Genomic DNA, 23,188 nt, shown 5'->3' with positions numbered 1-23,188 from the left:
CCATTTTGACAAACAACACAGAATACATTAATTCCTATACTGGTTAATATCATTTTTCAAGGCAATACAAATACAGACTTCTTCAAAGTGGTCAAAAGATGATCGGCTTCCTGTGCTCAATGGCTCCTTTCTCTACTTTCAGTAGCATGGAGAACAGTGTTTCTCTCTACCAGAAATAAAGTAACTGGCATTGTCTGAAATGGTATTTTTCTGAAATTTCAAGATAACAGCACTCTCTAGTGATTTTAATTAAACCCACCGCTGCTTTGCTGTAAATAATATGCTCATCACAACATGTACTTCATAAATCTTAGGCAAACCCTGTATTGTTGTCTTCTGGCTTGTCAGGTCTGCCTGCCTTTTCCATGTGTCAGCAAGTAAAATGGTCTGTGAAAGGCAAGAGCAGCACCTAATTTTTAGAGGGATATTGTCCAGAAACAAGGTGCATCAAGTAGAAATGCAAAAAGAGAATAAGTAGAAGGAACACAGGGAATAGCCTCAGGGTCCTCCTGTCATTTCTAACAAAGTAAAGTCTGTGAAAACAATAAAGGCACTGCAGGAAACTGAGGAAGATGCAGGGGGAGAGACCTGGTGACATGAACTTTGCTGTCAGTTTGCTGCTTGCATGGAGCCAATCACTCATGTCTTCCAAGGCCTGCAGCTTTGTAGAAACTTGCTTGAAATAACTGTATAATTGACCTCAGGTTTTAATAAAGGAAGTTTCAGCTGATTTGTGGCAGTGGACCATTACATCTATGGGTCAGTTAAATTCCAATGTCATTTTATTTCTACTCTAAAGACTTTGTCCAGACTTCACACAGACATAGTTGCCCTATGTTCTGTGGAGCCTAGAACATCCCTCCCCTCACACCCGAGCTGTCCTAACTCTCTCAGCCACAGCTATACAAATTGCCATTTCCAAAGGAATAAGCTTGGGGATATGAAAACAATTTTCCAACGAAGTGCTAAAAGGAAACAGTTAAAAACGGCTTGCTCATCGATACAATCCTCTTTATGCAGCAATGCATCTATAAATGCATAGAAGCAAGGGAAATCAGAAGAGGAAAGAATTAACTCACAGACTTTCTTCCACGACCTCAAGAGGAGAGAGAAAGTATTTTGTGCTCCCTTTATCTACTTGATAAATGTGAGGGAGTTGGTTTGTTTGTTTTTATTTTATAAAACAGTTCTTGTCCACTGAGACAGCTTATGTTTCTCACTGCTAATTTAGGCCCCAACTCTGCAACTTGCTTCTCGTGATCAACCCTCAAAGATCAAACTTAGCTGACCTAATCACAGGATTTCTGCTGCCTCATGTCATGTCCCAAGTTGCTTAAAAGGACTAATATATACAAGAATGAAAAATATGAGTCACGTATGGCCTAATAAGTTTTATCACCCAAAGCAGCAGGATCTGTGGAGTCTGGAACAAAGCAGCAGAGAAATAAGCTTATTATCCATAAAGAGGGAAGCCTAATCTTAAAAAATTTCAGATTAATAAAATATCAGGACACAGCCTATTTTTGTTATAAGGGAAATTATTAGACTATGTGAATCACAACAGAGGATAAATCCTCTTTTGTCCAAGTTTTGGGCCTGTTAGCAGTTCCAAGGAAAAGTAAAATGACACCAATGTCTATATATCATACCTATAACAAATCTCAGCTACATGGTCTCTAAATTACCACTGAAAACTATTATTCTACTCTGAACAAAAACGTAGCTACCTATGTGGAACAGGAGTAGAAAAAGCATCATGGGAAACACAGGTTTCTGGTACTTACTAACTATTTATGAAAGATCATCAATAGCATAGAACACATACATTCATACTTTATGGTCTACTGTTTTTTAATTCTGGTTCTCTAAGTGTTACAACATAATTGAGTATGATTTATCAATGCATTTCCAAAGCACCAAAAGACTTTTGCTTAATTTATGTTATAGCTTGCCAGATGCGTGAAAATTTTCCATTAACAATGTGGTAACCAATTCAAAATTCTGTGTCTTGGTGCAAGACGGACAATAGATTAACTATTATGTTAAAATTAGAAACTGTTCAATGCCATCAACCAAGTAGAGCACTTAATCATATAGTTCTTGTAAGCATAAGAAAAGTCCCATTGCACTACAGGGGAAAATTATAAAACATATGATTAAGTGCTACTAAATTAGGTAAAAATCACAAAGAAAAATGTAATTTCAAAAAATCTCTAAAGCATCCTGGAAACAAACAGGCTTGTGAGACATGGAAGGCTGAATCTTTGTTGTCAGAGCTTCTCTTTCATTTATGAAAGGAGTCATGATAAAGAAAGGCCACAGCTGATGCATTTTCAAAGGCATAGATGACTTCTTAGCTCCCAATGAGGTCATGCTTTTTAAAATCGCCTCCAAAGTTACTAGAGGTTTAGCACAAATCTTAATACAAAGCTAATGATAAATTAAACTGTGAACCTTCATGACAATCTGATGAAGAGCCATGTACAAATGACAAATTCAATCTAGTTTCAGAGAAAACTCCTACAGCCCTGAAAGAGTCTCCACGTATTACATCCACAAGACACTGACAATAGCCCTGATACAAAGTGAAATCCTTTTAGCCTCCAGAAAAGCAGTATAAAACAAAACAAACAAAACCACAAAACAAACACCCCAAACAAAAAAGCAGCAATTAGCCTCATCAGGTGGGCTTTCGATGAACAGGAAGCATGGGAAGAACGAGTCCACCACCTAGAACCACCAACTCTGCTCATGAAATCAGAAGAAGAAAGAACCCTTGAATGCCAAGGAAAAAAAGCGACAATGTTAATTTGTACAAAAGGGGACCAAAGACAGATGCAGGCAATTAAAAAAGGATATTGTTCTATGTCTCCCTTGTGCTGTGTGCAGTAAAGAGTAATCAGCATAGGAAGATTTCCAAGGTTTGTTGTTTGCCCTTGAATTGTGAGAGGTTCCTGCCAATGCCACCGTGAAGAACCACACCCCCAAAGCATAAGACTGCACTGCAGTGACTGCAGGAGGCTGTGGGAGAAAGCTGAAGAGGAAAGAGATCCTGTGTTAACCCCAGGACTAAAGGGATTTGAACTGTCAGCCCCCATTTCTACGGAGAGTACCAAGACAGCCATCTTGTAGCCAGGAAGTATGTCAGACAGACACCCAAAAAGGGCTGACTCACACAGACAGAGGAGGCTTGAAGGACAAGTCCTGCCTTCTCATACCTGAGCACAACAGCTTCAATGAAGAGCCATCAGGGATAGTTACGAAACTGTTATGAAACAGAAAAGTCATGAAAACTCAACCATCGTATTAAAGACATGCTCTCACAGCTTAGAAATTTTAATTTGAATTCTTAAAGAGAAAAAAAATCCCACCTATGTTCCTTTGTCCATGAAGATAATAAAAATAGAAAATGCAAAATAATGGGCCTGCCTGCTTATTACTCTGATGGGAAATACTGCTTTGGCCTGCATTATTCCTTTATACCCATATATTATGCTTCTCCTAAAATAACTGCATGCAGAAAAAAAATACTTTAAATAAGTAACCTGATTTATTTTATGAAATCTGGAACATGGCTTTATTTGCCTACTCACAAGACGCCGACTACAGCCACTGCCCTCAAGTCACCCATAGTATCCCAGAGCACAACACCACCCAGTGAGACCTTCACTGGAAAGGCCTCCATCTTCAGAGATGATGAACATCATGGCCCTGCTTCAGCAAGCAACATTTAAAAGTCTGAATAAACCCTAATTTAACCCCAGATTTTTCCTGGATTACAACCAGAGTGCTCAGCATCTGGTAGGATTGAGCCCTAAGGACATACACAAGGAGAAATTAGCAATTTCAATTTAAATGCTAATACGTATTCTTCCCAGTGAAAATTGAAGTATAACAAGTGATCTCTCGTCACACAGAAACAGCCTTGATTGCTATTTAATGATCACAACGAATAGTTAGAAAGCATGAAATGAAGCTAATAAATCTTCTGTTGAGCCTGAAATTTTCAGCAAACAAAAGTACTCAAAGTACTTGAACAATTTTTTTAAGTTTGTTTTTTGTTGGGTTGTTTTTTTTTTTTTTTTTTTTAGTGCTACGTAAACAATTTTAAATATACCATATTCTATGAAATTCAAGTTCATGCATCGGCACTATTCACCACAGGATCTGTTGGCTTTACAATGGTAAACTAAGAAATAAAACAAACACTATGGAAGTAGTTTTTCTCCACTCTCACTCCAGCCTTCTGGGAGAGGTTTGTTTGGGTTTTGGCATATCTAAGCTAGGTTCTGTTTGAGGTGAAGGTAGGTTTAGGATGATTTTTGTTTGACAATTAAATAATTTTAACAATTAAATTAAAAATTTTATAATTTCTTAAAAAATAGTCACCAAGACTGCATTTTGAATGGGAAAGATGAAACAAACAAGCTCAAAAAACTCTAAAGCCTGGGACTTCAGAATCTTAGCAGTCAATACTTATTTTTGATACCTTGAATGAATAAGTCACTACTGAAATGGATACTTAGTTTAGTAGAAACTTACCAGTTTATTCAGAAACTTATAACAGTAAAACATGCATTCCCTGAGAAGCATCCATTCTAGAAGTCTCTTCATGCACCAATGGAAAACAACACTTCTGACAGTAATTACATAAAAATTATACTCTTGTTACCTAACACATGAGAACTGCCTCATTTTTGCCAATAATATAAACATACATGTGCATGTGTGTGTACACGTGAGAATTAAAACACTCCACACACACACACCACACCCCCAGTATAACACACAAACTTTCTCCAGAATTAAAAAGCTTGTGTAAAATACAACAGAAGCAATGCGGTTCTATTTCAGTCTTACATACAGTGTACTCTTTAATTAGAGATACATGCACCAAGCCTCCACGTTCAGACTCCAAACAGTGCTACATTCAACTGTAGAGGGACATTTGGAATATTTCTAGAAAGAAAATGGAGTCTCTTACAGGCTCAGATTATTCTTTGCAACCTGTACAATAAAGAAGATGTTACAGGTATTTGCTTCAAGTTACCTTCCTCCCCTGCCCTTCTCTCCTCAATTTACTGCCCCTTCAACAGAAGGAGTGGGGCGGATGGCCTCAGGGTTTAGACACCCCGCTGGTGTCAGGACATGGAAGATGAGCCCCATCAGATCAGTTGAAGTGATAGTCTAAGTTACATGATATTAAGAATAAGTTTCTTGTATCTCCTCATTCACCTCTGGAAAGTTTTGTGCAGCACAACAACGAACTAACCCGTGGCCACATGAAACGTAAACTGTATCTGAGCCTGCTCAATCAGATCACCTCATCAATTAAGTCTGGTCAATTCCATTTCCATTACATATTTCTACAATTATAGAAGTCCCCTATGCCCTGAAATTAATTTCGAAAGACTTCAAGATAGGTGGTCTAAGCTCGGAAGAACATGAAAGCAAAACAAGCTGCATCCAAGAAACATGACTCTTTACAATATACTAATCGTAGACAGAGCTGGTAGCAATTCCGATAGCTGCTAAGAAACTAAAGGTTACTTAACAATTATGATTTAAAGACTAGTTTCCATTGTAATTCTGCCAACTTTGACTCCTTCAGGCTGAAATTATTGCCTAGCTCAGTGTAATTTCTAAAATTATACTAAAAGAATTGCACTACATCTACAAGACAAAGAGTGCTTGTGTTGTCCACAAAACTCACAGATAGTGCTTTGCGCATTTGAACAAGATATAGCACCTCTTCTAACTTCTTTGAGAAGAAATTTTAACATTTAGATATTTCAGAGTAGAGGCTTGAAACGTGACAGAACATAATCCAAAGTTAGAAGAAATGCCTAGTATGGCCAATCTGAAAAATCCAAGCCCATCTGTCTAAACTGTAGGTTGATGAAGACTGTAGCTTAGATTAGAAAGGTCAGGGCAAATGGGGGATAGAAGTAAAGGAGAACGCTGGGGAAAGACTGAAAAAGGAGATGCTGGAGTGGCCTATTTATATTTAAACACGTTCCCCTCCAAGATCTGGTTGACTTCTGGCCTTCCCTTCTGATATGGTCATACCACACCTTCCCTCTTGTAGGATCCCTCACTCACACTCTACAAAATGATAGCCAATATTCAGTATATGAATAAGGAAGGACAGCACAACAAACTAATTGCAGGACACCTGCTTTATTTACTGCATAAATGGGAAAGTACATAGGAACTGCTGGAAGCAGCAAAAGCAACAGCAGAGTCCGATGCACATCCCTGTTCAATTTATGATGGAGCATCCTAGGGTGAAATGGGATATCTGAGACAAAGACACATGCTGTGATGCTGTGCTTCAAACCCTGCTACAAGAGCGGCACCATCAGCAAAAGGGCAAGACAAAACCTGAAGCACGGAAGTTTCGAAGAGCACAAATAAACCCACAAAGGACTGTCACAACTTTAAGTATACATTGTCTGATCTAAGGAAGAATTTTCAGACATACTGTTAAAAACGTATTTCCTACTGAATGAGAGCAATCACAAGCTTAAAACTTAAGTTAATGAAGCCACAGGGACATGAGAACAATCACAATGGTTTTCAAAGAAATAAAAGTTACATAAGCAATAGGTAAAGGCATTTTTAAATACATTTGTACAAAAATTCTTTTAGACTTTTAATGCCTCATAAGGAAACAATGGAAGCAAAAAGTAATTTTATTTCTCCTTTCTAAGTATTGCCCTAAAACCACTTGAGCATTTAAATTAACAATATGTAACTCAGGAACCCAAGCCCCTGAGTATTAACTACTTTTTAAAGTCTTATCCTTGAAATTAAATCACATCTAGCATGTGTGCAGTAAAATTAAAGGGGGAAAGAAAGGTTCTGACCCACCCAGGTGCCTCGCGCCATAGAGACCTCGGGATGCGTCCCGTGCCTGGCACTCAGCAAGGCGGGAGCACTTTCCAGCTGGGAAGAACAAGCCCACCCTCACCACAACAGAACTGGTGCAGCAGCCCTGTACAGAAAGAGTGCCCACCACAGACAGCCACAGCGCTCGGTAGCAATGTGACAAAACCAAGACCTTCTGTGAGGACCTACTTTCAGCTCTTTTTCACTTTGAAGGAGCTGGAAGAAACCTTCTCCTAGACTGACATATCCCTACCAATCAGGTTTGGATTTACTTTTAGTGATATTAAATTTCTGGATTTACTTTTAGTGATATTATTAAATTTGGTATACACACATAGCAAATCTTCCTCAAATGCATACTTTCAAGTTTGACAAAGCTTCTTAGTAGAAGACGTCAGCTCAGTAAGGGCTTGCAAGCAGGGCATCAAAACCATGCTTCTTACTGAGATTATTCCAGTATGACCTTTCAAGCCAAAGCACCTGGCCAGGTTAGGTATTTTAAAAGAAACAAATCCTTTAAAATAAAATAAATCCCAAGTTTGCATTCTCCTTCAAACTCAGAAACAGCTCCTGTGGAAATGAAGTCAGGAAAAATAAAACGTGACTGGTATAAAAGAGGGAGGTTAGAAAGCTACAATTAACAACCTGAAACATAACACAATCTCTTCACTGTATTGAAATTCTTTTGAAATATGGGCATTTATTTAACACTCTCAAAGGAGTTATTTTGCTAGCTCAAGAAAAGAAGAATGGAAGTCATACCAGAAACTGAGAACATGTAGGTGTGGGGAGGAGGAGGAGGAGAATGAGACGTAGAGTCAGGAAGCTAGCCAGACAGAGGAGCTGAAGACATCATGGATTCTGCATGAATAATTTAGAAGACAACCAGGATTAGGAGCCACGGGAACAAAACCACCAAATCTACAGGCCTAGTGACAGGCACGGTAAAAGATGGACATCTCAAGTAAGGGGTGCACATACACATGCATGCGAAGGTGTTGGCAGGATGTGGGGACCAAGATAAAAAGCTTAAGAAGGACAAGCCCTGGTCCTGGATCTGGGACCAGAAGCTGGATAGCACTGGACAGAGCAGATAAGACTACTGTGAGAAACAGCTTCATGAGCTGGTATCACCACGTTTATAAAGAATGGCGAAAACAGCCTATTACTTCTACCACACACTAGCCTTTTTAACAGTGCTTCCTTGTCTGGGAGGCAGTGAAGTAACACATGAGACACTTGACACCTATGTGCTTTATAGCAAGATGCAATGAATCTTTACTCAGTTGCTAACAGAGATGAAGTTGAATAGCAAAAACCCACTGTTCTTCAGCATGTTAGAATGACACTGCAGACCAAGTAGAAATATTGGTCAGAACCAAGAAGAAAATCCTGTTTCCAAAGGAAATATTTAGCTGCCTTAATCACATATGTAAGCCTTTTTTTCGTGTCCTGCACCATTCACTCTTGGTTTCAACTCTTGCAGCAAATGAAGCAGGAGCCATGCGGACAGCACTGTACTTCACTGTGCAGTCTTGATTCCTCCCCAGTGCATAGCCATCTGTCCTGTTGAATGAGGCAGTGGGGAACAGTAAGCAGTCTCATAAGCGGAGTCTGTGTCCTAACACATGTGTAAAAGTAAAATTAAGATTTTCTGCCTCTCCCACTTCCTAGTCAGTGTATTTTTCTTACACAACACTAACATTCTTTCAGATTCATCTGTTCAGCCTGGAGAAAACAGCCTTAAATCTTTTGTCTGCACGTTCACAGGATCCACAGATTTCACAATTGAGGGTGGCTCACCACTTTCAAAATTTAAATGTGGCTTCACTTTCAGAAGAAAACAGTTCAACTATGAAAGGCTACTCTTGAAGTTACAGTACAAGAGATAATGTGAACTTTTGTTTGCAGGAATTATCCAGCTAGCTAAAATTTTTTTTCAAGAAAGTTCCATACTTGTTTACAGACTAGATTACACATTAGAATCAAAGATAATACACAAAAACTACATTGAAATAGTTACAACTGCAGCATGGCTATCTTACAAACAAAACCAAACAAATGAAAACTTACATCATATAACATTCGCCATCCATTCATTTCTTACACCACTTCACCCTGGCTTACTATCGCATGCAGTATACAGTGTGAGAAGGCCACTTTGGTACAACAATCCAGAAAGTTATGCACGGACAATGGAAAGATGTAGTAGAGATCAAAGTAGTATTTGGTCTCAGGAATGGCAGAAATTGCCATTAATAACCATAAATGTACAACACAGACTAAGCAAAAAAACACCAACAAACAAACCCTAAATTTAACCAAAAATAAAATTATCTAATCAGCATTTAGAGTAAAAGAAAAAATTTCATGAAGTTTAAGATTGGTCAGTGCTCAAGACAAAGAAACAAAAAGATGAGTGCTCTGATGCACTGTGGAAATAGAAATGCTTCTTACACAATTCTGCAATTATTTTTCCTAGGGCAGCATGGAAAACACATTTTGGGCTCTTTACTTACAAGGTTTAGAGATCTCATTTGTTATTCTGTCCATTTGAATAACAACAAATCTTAGGAAGAAAAGCTCTTTTGAATTTGATGTTAAATTTCAGTGTGTAGCATAGGCTAAATAAATTTGTGTACATCGGGTTTCTGAAAGCTTTCAAAGCATCCAAAACTCTATAGAGTAGCAGAGTTGAGAATTGGAGAACTGAAAGACTGCACTTAGGTGCTTTGTGAAAGCTTTGAAAGAATAATTTGTACCTTTGACAAGTTAAGAGTTTGATTCCATTCAAAGAGTTCTTACTAAATATTCCTAAATGGATATCATGGTAAAAAGGAAAGCTGAAAGAGTGAAAAACCTAGCAAAGGTGTAAATCAAAACCACACTTTTCATAAGAGCACCAATCCTGTATCCCACAGTGCCCCTTCTTGTTTCACCACCTACACAACAGACTAAAGACTTTTAACTCCTTGTCTAAATAGAGGATAAGAAGGAAAAGTTGTCTGATCTAGCCAGACAGCCACTTTCCAAAAGAAGCCCTTTCAAGACACATAACTAAGTTTAAACAGAAGATGAGGATGGTCGCACTCGTCTCTAAAAGAGGGAACAGGGGGAAAGAGAGGAGAAGCTCTCATTATCCTAAAACTAGGCACTATGAAACAAAAGCATCCAGAGCATTAAAACATGGAAATGGAAGATTTAGGCATCAGAACATAACATGAATCCTTCCACAAGCCCTTCAGTGAGAGCTTAAAGAAGCTATGTAGTCAGAGAATCAGAACAAAAGTACTTCCAAGGATCAGACACTTAAAAGCAGGAGAAACTTGTTTCTTTCATGACAAAACACACTGGAACTTGTGTTAAATAATCTACCACATTGAAGGAAACACTTATATTATTCAATTACCAGAGAAAACTGAAGAAATTAGAAGGACCTAAGATAAACTGAGGGAATGTGCAATAAAATGGGTAGACCAAAGGAGTACTGACAAATTAAAACAATAAACACTGCATGCATAATACAAATCATCTGGAATTCTACTGCAATCTAAGCCACAAATTTAAGAATTCAGAATTCCTTTAGAGGCTCCCATAAAACATTTAGCCCTTCTGCAATCACAGAGGTAATACAAAGCAAAACTTGGAATAAAAAAAATGCCATGAAAGCTATTAGATCATCACTACAGAAGTCAACTGGATGTTATATCAGAGCCCAGCACTTAAATCAAGATATGCTGTCTCGAAATAATAATAGAGTGCTGGAGTGGAAAGAGAATTAGTGATACTGGCAGTATCACCAAAGTGCAATTTCATTTTTACGAAGTCTAAAGAACATGGACTGCTCTTCTTGAAGAGGAAACATAACAAGTGCACAGAAAGTTTGGCGTGGCATCTAGAACAAAGAGAGGACTGTTTCTGTCTCTTTCCTCTCAATGTGAAATGAAACGGAAATGTGACCATGCCAGAACTGAGAAAGGAAAGCATTTAACTCCTGGACTGCCAAGTAACCTGTGCGCTTCCTTCAGAGGAAAGCGGGAACTAGACCACACACTAAATGAGATTTTTTAAAATTATATATTTACAAATATAACAAGATAGTCACAATCATGATGATCTCTAAAAACAGGAGACAAGATTTATATAACCATCTCGTTAGAGCTTCTAGATGAGAGACACCTAAATGGTAGGCCTTACATGAGGTCTGTGCCACAAGTACATTTTGCACACATCTTTCCAAAGACTGTAGGAGCAATGCCCTAGCATTCTCAAAGGAAAGTCGATAATCCTCGTAATTTTCCAGAAAGTAGATGTAAAGTATCACCACGGACTCCAAACATAAAAGCATTACATGACACATATATCAGTGAACTAGAGCAGATGGCTTCTTTCCTTCTGAGGTGGTCTTGGTAAAAACAAGGAGAGTAGACCTACCTGAGTGCTAAACAAACAACAATAACAAAAAACATACATTCAAAGCACAAACGAGTGCTGGGAAAGGCCCTTCGGACCTCTTGCTTCAAGACGTATGCCAACAGCCTATATTAAATAAGGTGAAGGTTTTCTGCAGGGCAAGGATATACCTCAACTGCTGGGTTTCTTGCACTTTTCTTTAAGGCAGCAACACCCCGGTGTCACCATCAGAAAGGATGATGGCCCAGATAAACTTATGGCCCAAACCATTATAGCAGGACGTGCCCTCCTTACCATTAAAACTCTTCTCCTTGTGCATTAACTTTTGTTATATTGTTTCTTAAAGACAGAAGCTACACCTTGTCCAAATGATCTGATTTCAGAGTACAATATATAAGAATTAGATCAAGTAAGAGGAAAGTGGGAGGAGGTGGGCACCTCACAAAACAAAGTGCTAGTGCCTATCCAAAATGCCTTCAAAATCTTAAGAGTATCTGAAAGGAATCACCACCAACCCAGAAGGATTTGAGAAGGTCAAGCTGTAAAGGTGCCACAGTGAAAATAAAACTAACCCAAACTAAAATAATTTCTTCTCTTCCTGCTAATGTTAAAATGGATGAATTGTTCCTACGACCCATTTTTCATTCTCTAAAGTTCAGTAAACTTTCTGTAGTGAAATATCAGATTTTTCCCTTCCTTGCAAGCAAAGTATGCCTAGATGACAGTTCACTTTAAAAAAAAAATAAATTGTGCAAATATATTTCAATAAATGGACTATGCTCCTCACTTAAATTAAAAAGTTGACATGACAAATAGATGAAAACATGAATCTTCATTAACACTTCTGGTAACCTTAGCCCAGCTGTACTTTCACCCATCAAGCTGTCCTTCACATCCAAAAAGCAGAAGTGAGAAATGCTCAATAGGACCTACGCACTTTGTTTGTAAAAGACATTATTTCCATAGTAAGTAGGAAGATCAGAGTCTTGTTTAACTTTGAAAATTTATTCTATTAACAAACAAGACTTTATTTTGTACCCAAGAAATCTTCCTTTAATCTGGAGATGCAGCAGTTTCCAAACTTTTTTTCATTTTGACCTGTTTCAAGGGAATAATCCTTGAAACCAACCAAAACCAACACTGCAAAACAGTGGCATGGAGCAGTCAAGAACATATTATCCAACGAAAGTGCCTTCAGCTCCTGCTAACAGCTTTGGAAACTGCTCAAGTACAAAGAACGACCATTCACATAGAAAAAGCATTTCTAAGCAGCAGATAATATGGGGAAGTGGCGAAAAAGCATCACTGTGTGAAAAATCAAAATAAATCATTCACATAAATCATTAACAGTATTATTGGCTCTTCATATACTGTACCAGAAAGAAATAAAAGGATATTAATGTTTAAAAAGGCAATAAGCAGCATAAGAGCATAATGAAGATTAATATGACTGGTAGTGCAAAAGCTCCCAAAGGCCCTGTTCTGAATGGGAGTCCCACAGTGCTATGTACAGCAACAAAGATGAGTCCCCATCTCAGAAACCACGCACCCCAAAGGCAATTAAAACTAAAGTAAAATTAACTAGTATATTAATTTGACTTGTGTAACAGCTCTGTTTTGTAGATGCAATATGGTTTTGGAGTCTTTACTACCACTGCAGCCTAGAGAAAAAGTAGATTACAGTCCTCTTCCAACAACCTCATTCAGGAACAGTAAGGGATACTAAGGAAGAACAAACAAAAAAAATATTCACCCTCTCAGTCATGAAGTGCTTCGCTCACACAAATGCTGCTTATCCTGCAGAAGGGGAAAAAAGGCTGCCTTCCTGTTTAAGTAGTAAAAAGCAGATTCCCCAATTCTATAACCTTCCCCCCGCCTTTTTTTTTTTTTAAAGAAGCTGGAACTTGGTGTTTAATGTCTATAAAATTCACTTTAATCTACAAAGAAATTTTCAAAGTCCATTTCCGTCAAAATATTAGCCTTCCATTTGCATCATGTATCCTTTACAAAACACACATTTTAAGAGCGCGTTGCAAGAAAATGGCTGGAAGTCATCCCAGAAACTACTGCATTATATATCCTCACTGTAATTCACGAGAAAAAGATACTGTACTTTATTCTAGACTGGGAAACAGAAAAGAACAAATCATTGTGGATTCAGCATTTGCTGCCAGAACACCAGAAATGCTTTTTACACAGCAGAAATGTCCTTTTTAAAACACATACAGAATTCTTTGTCAAATTTAAAAGATTTAACCAATTACCAACAAGTTTTCTGTTCACTTTTGCTAAGTTGGAGGTCAAAGAGAGACTATAATCACAGTTCATTTGTAAAGTGATTAACACCAATGCATGAACTTATGCAAACGCTTGATCAAAAAAGTATTAAGGGGAACCTTGTTCTCCAACAATCAATACAGCAGCAATGTGGAAAAGTCTATTATGGTCATAGACATCGATACAAAAAGGAACCCAAAATAACATCATGAGAACAGCCTTGACAGGCATGCTGTTTAAACATGCAAATACAGTAACAATTGCAGATCATGCTTTCAGGAACACTCCACTTTTAAAAGCTCTAAATATGAACATTTCTAAAATCTCAGCATTCAACATTAAATACTGAAAATTAAGTTAATACATCCTACTCATCCTTAATCCGGTAATACCTTTAAGTCCTGATGCACCTAATTGCAAAGCATTGCTGTAGCTAAAGATTATCCCAAGCCAGAGAGATCCTAAGAAATCCCTTAAGCCCCCTTCTTCTAGAGGGATGAAGCAAGACCTGAAGGTAACAACATACGGAAAATGCATAAGAAAGTAGCAGCCTAACAGAGATACTAGAAAGCAGGGCAGCATCCAGAAAAATTAAGCTCTTAATAGAAAGCTTCCACTTAAATGGCATCCAGTGTCAGCTTTTTCAGTTATTGTGAATCATACAGCAGCTAAAGCCTGAATCAAACCCTGTTTACACAGCTTGGAGCTCAGGTGCACAGCACAGAGAGAAACCAGCATAGCCAAGAGCCACCTTGAGGACAAAGCTGATAAAACAAAAAAAGCTGATTCTTTTGCTAGGAAGAATAAACACGTACAAAAATTACATCTTTTCATGAACAATAAAACACCTAAGTAGCAGCAGAAGTGGCTCTGTGCATGGGTGTTTATATGCACAACCCGGTAACATCCATTGGTTGCGGAAGCTTGCAGTCACTGGATGCCAGTGTGCAAGGTATTAGGGGTGAGGCCAGGGACACAGAGTGCTTGCTGCACTCGACAGGACGTTCTCAGAGAGCTGCTTCTAACCCATCTCCACTTGTTTGCTATGACATGTTGCCCTCTCCATTGCCTAACGCACAATGTGGCGACCTATTGCACAGAGAACTCAATGGAGCAGATGTGAAGTCACCATCACAGACCTTCCTAAATCTTCTGCTGTTCTCTGAAGTTGATCTTTGAGCATAGCCTGAAGAGTAGCTCTAGAGCCTGGAACCCCCAAAATGTACATATATCAAGTTCCCCAAAACTAAGCGCTGGATATCCACTAACACCTTTGAGGTACCTTGACTCCCTGGTGCCCTTTCCGTCCTCAGCATCTGTATAACTGTACCCATTAACAGCCAAAAGTCAGATTAACCTGCTTAGCACAGTTAACATTAGTGTTAACAGTGTAGGAACGTGTTTAAATTTGACACTGAGTAATTAAACTAAATCATATGTATTTAAAGTGCATTGTTCTGAAGGCACTCTCAAATCACTGCAGAGCTGTAGATAATTATGTATAGCAGTCAGCGCACTGGAAAAAGAAGATGAGGAAATGTTCCTGACAAAGCGAAGGGAGCTGGTGTGCTCTGAACATAATCTGAAGAAATAATACGGGTGTTGCATAGCACATAGCCTATAAATTAAGCTGTCAATAAAAAGAGAGAGAGAATAGGGGAAATAAAGGCAAAAGAAGAAAAATAGCTATTTCTTCAAATGAAGCTCAGCTGCTGAATCCCTTTCTATAAACCTAATTGTATATATTTTAAAATTCAAGATTACTTTGTTCTAAACATTATTTCCTAGATGTCAAAATCAGCACAGAGGACCATGTATTTCTTGATACCGATTTGACAGGCTACTATATTATATTTTTTATGCTTACTGGTATGCTACAACACTTAATTTATAAAAAAAAAAATTCTGTAAAAACAAAGTTGTATCTGTAGAATATTTTCATGAAACATATTGTTTGGCAGCTAATAGCCCCTAAAAAGAAAAAAAAAATTGGTGGGTGAGAAAGAGTTCTACCCAAAATGACTAACGAGGAAGAGGAAGGAAAGGGTAGCATGTGAATCTGCAGCAAAATACAATGTAACTATTGATCTCTGCAATCAGTAGCAGGTTGTCTTTCAGATCACAGGTACTTTTATAGTTATACAAACGTCCTTGCTAGCTCAACAGTGAAGGTCTTAAAACAATTGACCTGATTTTTTTCTTGCCTTTTTGCAGGGGTTGGGGGCTTCTATTCAATCTGCATATTGGGTAGCAATTACAAAGAAAAAAAAACATAGAAACAGTGAATAATGAATGATGTTATAACAGAAAATTACAGCATTAGCATAAGTAGAATAAGCAAACTTATAGCAGCACCGCAGATTAATGACAGCTACATCAATATAAAATGTGGTAAAAGACAGTTTTAAAATGGTCTTACACAACAGAAAATCCAAAACGGCAGAAGGCTCCTATGATGCTGAACTTATACACACAAAATGAACTACAGGTAATGCTGCTGAGAGATGTATGCATCTTACCTGTGAGTACAGCTTTTGCTGAAGGGTCTGCCAGATCCAGCGCAGATTTCCCATCGGTGTTCCGAATGTTTGGATCAGCTCCGTGCTGCAGCAGCACTGTGCAGGGAAAGCAGAAACAGTATCTTACCTCAGGGATACACAGATTATTTACTGTTAAGTGTCTCCTCGGCATGATGTAGGCATAAACACACATTGCACAGTTTTCTTTATTTTTCCTTCTGTTTTTTCTTCTCTTTTTTTTTCCCCCTCTCTCTCTGTTTTGGTTTTTTGTTTTTTTTTTTCCCTCTCTTTTTTTTTGGTTAAGCACTGCAGCAAAGGATCTTCTCTGGAGTAAGGCTAAGTTGGCAAGTTAAGATATAGTAAGATCACATGACTTCCCATGATAAACATGAGCCCTGAATTTCTTGCAATGCTCAGTTTTGGGCTCCTGACAGCTAGCTGGGAAGCCGTGCATTCACTGACTCACACTGGGAAATCTGCTGTGGAGCCTGCTCCTGCCTTTACTAGCACTACTGCTGCTTGTTACCACTCCTGTTCCCTTTCCTGCTGAACATCCTAAGTCATCCCGCCTCTGTAAATCAGTAATACTCCAGCCTTTCCGTGGCTGCTCACTTGCGCACAATATCTTAAGAAACAGCATACCGGCTTGCCTTCAAGAAGTGTAACAAATAGGGTAAGATGTGCAACCTGGTACCCTGCAGTCTGGACTATTATTCTCACTGGTATTTCTTTTCCCTACTAAACCTATTAACACATAAAAATTTCAAGTACTTAAAATACTTAGATGCAATATGCAACCATATGGCTAGGAAGGCATTGATACAGTAAATTAAAATCTAGAAAAGCTCATAAGAAAAAAAAGGAAAACACCATTTCACCTATAAACTCTTTTGATCAGAAACAACAGCATAACAACATAATTCAGACCACCCCTTCTGAAGATCAAGGCATTTTCTACTGAATTGGAAAACAAAGTCCACAGCAACATTAGAGGTCTCATAAAAAGGGCCTCGATTCTCCGTTTCCCCAAATGTTGTACAAAACAAGCATGACATACTACAAATTCAGGGTGACAGTTACACAATTACTTTGCACCTGTATACAGAGGTGCAGTATACAGACAGTATACAGAGGTGCAGAGACTCAATCTCAAGGAAACATGTAATAAAAAGCAGACAACATTTATCGTTGCTCATGTAAATGTGTCTGTTGAGACACAGGTGGACTGAACGAGCCAAGACAAAGAGACACTTGCAAACACTTTTTGTAACTAAGGATGCAAAACCACTTCATAGACAGGATTTACAAGGAAAAAAACATAACCCAATCCAGAACAAAAGTAATTACCAATATTATATTACATATATCACTTTAAGGGCAAAAGCCTTTTCAGAAACATACTTTTTTCTAGATTAAAAATTTAACAGATACTATTGTTTTTATTCAAACCTCTTTTCATATACAATCCTGACTTTAAATGCTTTTAACATTGCCAAATTTCATATATTTCTGCTTACAGGATGCTATGCTACATGCTTGCCCTAAGCTGAACATTTGCTGAAATTTGGTGCTTTGATGAAGTAAATTGACTAAATGTATTCTTTGCCAAGAAGGTGCAATTGGCCCATGTTTTTGAAACAAGATTCAAGTAGGCAGATTGGGCTTTTCCTAGGAGGTTTTTTTTTTTGGTGATGGATTGTTTGTTTTTTCCCCCCCCATATCAAGACGCAGACACCAAAATGGGAAAAAAAAATAATTCAGCTAGCACGTGCTCACCGAAGCTTGTTAAGATCTAGCACCTACGTTTCTGAAGATGCCATCTGTGCCATACACACTACCACCCCCTTAGAGATCTTACTCACGGGTATGTTTGACTGTGAGCCAGCCTCACAAGCCAGTTGAGCATACTCCAGCAGGGAGGCAGTGAACAGGACTTTTTGCAGATTTTTTAAAACATAGTAGGCAGTAAACAAAGTAAGCACGGAGAGACACATTCAGTATGTTCCATCTCTATTCTCTTGGATCCTGCTAGTGAATCTATATTCTGGAAGACAGGGAAGCCATTTGTCCCAAAAGGCATCAGGGTAAGAGCAGGACACCAAAAGAGGGAACCAGCAACTAAGTGTCTATCAAGAGAAAGCAGGCAGTACAAAACAATGAAACGGCACACACTGGATGAGAAGACAGTGAAGGATTCACATGGCAAAAAGCCTGAGACAAAGAGCTAGGGGAGAGAACTGAACAAGAAGATGTGGCAAGGGAAAAGAGATAATAGCGCAGGGAAAAAGTCCAGGAAGAAAGACCAGAAAAGAGGAACGACTGGCATTTGACCAGAGTTTGGAGGTTTGGACCAGCACGTGAAGCCAACCTGAGGCAGGTTACAGTGCAAGAAAACTGACTGTGAAAAATGAGAGGTAACAGGTGTAGAGATGTCAAAGGGATCTGTAACTGGCCAAGACACATACTAAAATAGAAGAACCCATTTTTTGAGTGTCTTAATTCTTCAGTCTCGTGCAAACCAATCAAGAACACTGCTCTGCTACTTCTGCTGGCACACGCAGAAGATGACAACACGGTATCCTTTCAGCTCCTCTTCTGGCTAAAATGACAAAGGATTATGCAGTGTATCTCACCTGTTCAGTCATGCTAATGAACCACAAAGAGTTCTGGCACAGCTTGCAAAAAATTTCTGTGTCAGGTTTTTGGGTGTTTTTTTTAAAAAAAAAAACCTAGGGAAATACATTAAAAAATTCACTAACAGTGCTTAAGGTGGTTGCCTGCAAAAACCCTCAATTAGTGACTGCCTGTGGAACACGCATTCGAAGAGGCCAAGCTAGGTTCAGGAAAAGAACCTGTCAGAACTCAATTGCTGTAACCCATAAGACTTAACCTTCTTGTCTCTGCAATCACTCATTCCACTCATCATAACCCTTTCAGCCCCTCCAACAGCCAAGGGTATGGTCCTGCAGACAGCCCCCTTATTCGGTCCTCCAGACAGAGATCTACTCTATGAAACGAATACACTAGCATCTTGGGAGAAGCAGCCAGTGATATAAATACAGGCTGTATTAGAATGCAGATGAATAAAGGAAGCAAATTCAGGTCACAAAGGCAATCTTATTCTTACATTTCCTCTATTGACTATTTGATTCTATCCTCTCCATATTTTTTTAGTACATAATCTCACAAAAAGATATCCAAGTGAGCAATGTTGTCATCAACATGAATTAACAATAGAAATCCAGCATTTGATGTTTAGCCTATTGGTGTAATGCAGCTGTACTTTTATATCCGGCAAACCACAGGTAGCTTCTAATTGAATGTTCTCCTGCTTGTTCAAAACCTTTAACACTTTAGCCCAACACAAAATCTCTTCTAACTACAGGGTATTTGAGATCTAGACACAGCGTGTCTCTCTAAATTTCCTTTTCAATGCACCAGGGATGTGTAAAAATGTCAAGACAGATCTCCTGTTTGAGAAAAACATTCCCTTTATAATGAAAAACAACAGAACAAGCCATTCCAGCTAACTGTAGCTATTTTGGATTTCAAACGCTGCACAGCGCTGCACAGAGGATGGGTTGAGTAGCCTGAAAAGGAAATGTGGCAACAGTTTCTATCAAGAGACTGCTGTTAACAGGCAAGCATAAGGATGGTGTGCACACATATTCACTCCTAGAACCTTGTTAATTAACATATTTTGATATGCTGGTTTATTTCCTCTGGACAGTGGGGACATTGAGGTGTAGTATTTTTCTGTACTGCAGGCAGAGCCCATCATAATCTAGAAGTACCATTACTTGGCTACCCCTGCCTTTCACACAGACCATATTTACAGTGTAAAGAAGTTCTTTTAATTGAATCTTCATGTTGTGTATGAACATCAAAGTCCTGTAAGCTTAACTATAGAGCAAACATGGACTGTGCTTTGTACAGAATTGTATTTTTACCCTCACTGCAACTGATACAATACAAAAGTTTCTCATCTTCACATACCATCTGAAATGCTTTATTTAATTACACTGCTATTATACCAGACCAGTATAGAGATAAGAAAGGCCACATTCTTCCCACCAAATAAAAAAGTTATGGTATTGCATAGAGCATGAACTACAACCACTAATCATTTCAGATTACTGCCAACTTCCTACAGCAGGATGAATCCTAAAATTAAACACTTGGCCCACAGCCTCCTGGCATAGATATTTTGAACTGTGAAGCTAACCAACACTACCTCATTTGGCCGTCAAATTACAAACCCACCAAGAACAAACATTTTTACTTTTGGCAGTTTCAGCCTTCACATTTTCACCAGCAGAGCATGGCAAAAACTTCCCTGGTAACTATACAGCAACAAGGGAGAACTAAGATTTATTAGAAGAAAAAAAATATTTTTTTTGAGTTTGTCTACATGCAAGCCATCACCCAAGTACTTAGCCCTTCCTCTTTCATACCGCCTCAATTAAAAGTGCGCCAAAGGAAAACATTTTTGATTGAAAGACAGAAATACAATGGGAATAGAATGGGAATAAAAATCAATTTGGGTATCCCAATATTAGGCATGATAAAGATCAGAATATTTCTGTTACAGTTTGTCTAGGTCAAACATCTGCAAGCTTCCTGAGCATAGTTACAGGAATGCTGATGGAAAAGTTCACATTTGATTTCAAATCAGATGCATGTAAGTACAAAAAGAGACACATCCAAACCTTTGACTGTTGAGTGAAAAATGCAAAAACAACAGGCAGACCTTCCAGAAGTATCTGTACTTAAAGCTGTCTACTGCTTTTGATTACATTTCCAGAGTCTTCAGTTCCTCACAGCTCTACCACTACCTCCTCCCTTGCCACCAGTTCTTTTATCTCTGTCCCGCAGCCTTGTGCTTGCAGTCCCTTCCAGCTACCCCAGCAATAGTATATGTCTTTTCTTCACCCTTTTCAACTTCACCTTCTGAAGGTCACCTCCAAAGGTCCTTTCCAAACCATATTACTGTAGCTTTATCTACTTTCTCCCAAAGTATCAAGGTACAGAGAAAACAGCCTAAGAAAAAGCCCTCCTTTTGACTCACAACATAAACACTATCTTCATCTCGCTAAAGGATACCTTTAAAGCTGGCCAGTCTCTCACTAACCTTAGGTCCCAGGAACACACACACCTCAGTTCTAGTCCCATGCAGGACACGTTTCTAAGTTATACCAGACAAAAAATATAAAGTGCTCATTTACTTCCACATTCTGAAAACATCTAGACAACACCCATCCCTGGAGGTGTTCAAGGCCAGGCTGGATGGGGCTTTGAGTAACCTGGTCTGGTGGAAGGTGTCCCTGCCCATGGCAGGGGGGATGGAACTAGTTGATCTTTAAGGTCTCTTTTGACCCAAACCATTCTATGATTCTATGAACACAGTGGAATCCAAAGTAGTATTTTTTTTTTTCAGCCAATGCTATATGCATCTTCTCCCCCTACTACTTCTACACGTAAATCAAACCACTAAGGTTTTGAGAATCTTCTCATGTTACAAGAACAACAATTTCTTGCCTAGAAATTACACTTCTGTGATTAAGATCTAATAATCCTATGTTGGCAAGTTAGCAGATATATAAGCCTTTTTGCAAAATGATCCCATATAACTAAAGTCGTAGCACCCCACTCTTTGCTTCAAAAAGTTGAACATGAGATACAGCTAATAAGATTAACCCCCCCAACCGTATCACTGATCAAGTTCCATCTCTGTGAGGAATCCCAATCTTGGCTCCACGATTAAGAAAAAGGCTATATTGCCCAGCCATTGGAATTACAAGGTGAAAACATGAGAGGCAGTATCACTACAGAGGCTGCACACAGGTCTAAAGGATTGGGTATCACTACTTGACCCACTAACATCCACGGCCTCAAACGCCACTGCCAGCTCAGCTAAGAGGAGCTAGAAAAAAAAGGAGAGGAGCAGGTCCTGTGCTGCTGACTGCCCCTCTATAGTGAAAGCCATCAAAGCTGAACCAAGAGATTACAGAGCAGAGAGGCTAAGCACACTGGAGGATTTAGTCTGGAGTCAGGGTAGGTTAGAGGTGATAACCAGGCATATATGGAAGCACTGCGGGTGGTTTATTGGTAAGAAATGATAACCAGGTGGCAGATCAGGGATAGAAAGATAGGAATGCATTTGGTAGAAGAAACAGACACAAACATAAAAGAGCACGCAGAAGAAGCGAGAAGAAAGAAAAAAGGCAGGGTGAGCAGCTAAACCCTAAGGGACTTCAGGAAGAAATACAAAAGTCTCCATTGGTGCAGGTAGGACAACTAAGGAAGAGTTGCAGAAGACTGGATTTCCAGCAACAAAAGTGCCTGCAAACAGTTAATTGCTGAAGACTTCCAAGCCCTGCATTACCACAACTGCTTTGCAGGGCTTTATTGCTCAGATGGCAGGCTGGAGTGGACTCTTCCAGGCTGAGTGCTGCTTTTTCTGAGGCAGAGGCTAAGGACCTCACTAAGATGAGAAATTATGTCCAGCTAGTCCCAACACCCCTGCGACAAACGGGCCATGCACAACAGTGCTTAGCTTGAAGGGGAGAAGGGAGGGTGCAAATACCAAGCTCCAGGGGAATAAGGAGCATCTCTAGTAGGATGAGAATAGACAACACTTCAAGTCAAAGAGCAGAAGAGCATGCAGCCTCTATTCCCCCTCCCAATTAAAAAAAAAAAAATAAAAAAAAATCATTGAAGAACTGCAAAGAATTGTAAAGCTGCTCCCCCCTCCCCTCCCCCCCACCACAAAACAGCACTATCACAGGTTACAGTTTCACCTAGACCAGGCTGCCAGAATCACCATCCCCAGCCCTATGCTGCCCACCTTGCTTTGGGTGGCTGCAAACATTTGGTCAGGCAACAAGGCAGATTAGAAAACTGATCACTTGCCCAATCTAGTTCATCATGGAACGACATGACATGCTCTGTCTGGCACAAAAAAGGACAGTACAGGGCTCTAGGGAGACCTTATAGCGGCCTTCCAGTAGCTGAAGGGGGCCTATAGGAAAGCTGGGGAGGGGCTGTTTGCAAGGGCATGTAGCGATGGCACAAGGGGTAATGGTTTT

At 39.1% G+C, this 23,188-nt stretch overlaps 1 protein-coding gene across 3 annotated transcripts in view; it reads right to left on the bottom strand.

Annotated features, from left to right (window-relative positions):
- Positions 1-23,188, bottom strand: part of TNKS (tankyrase) — a 143,032-nt gene that overhangs the window by 92,122 nt on the left and 27,722 nt on the right. For all 3 annotated transcript variants that reach the window (XM_054203424.1, XM_054203425.1, XM_054203426.1), the window contains one exon: positions 16,101-16,196. In XM_054203424.1, coding sequence (XP_054059399.1) covers positions 16,101-16,196 — 96 coding nt within the window. The remainder of the gene's footprint in view (positions 1-16,100; positions 16,197-23,188) is intronic.

The sequence above is a fragment of the Rissa tridactyla genome, chromosome 5 (genome assembly GCF_028500815.1).
Source record: "Rissa tridactyla isolate bRisTri1 chromosome 5, bRisTri1.patW.cur.20221130, whole genome shotgun sequence".
NCBI lineage: Eukaryota > Metazoa > Chordata > Aves > Charadriiformes > Laridae > Rissa > Rissa tridactyla.
This window is presented reverse-complemented; position numbering and strand designations above follow the sequence as displayed.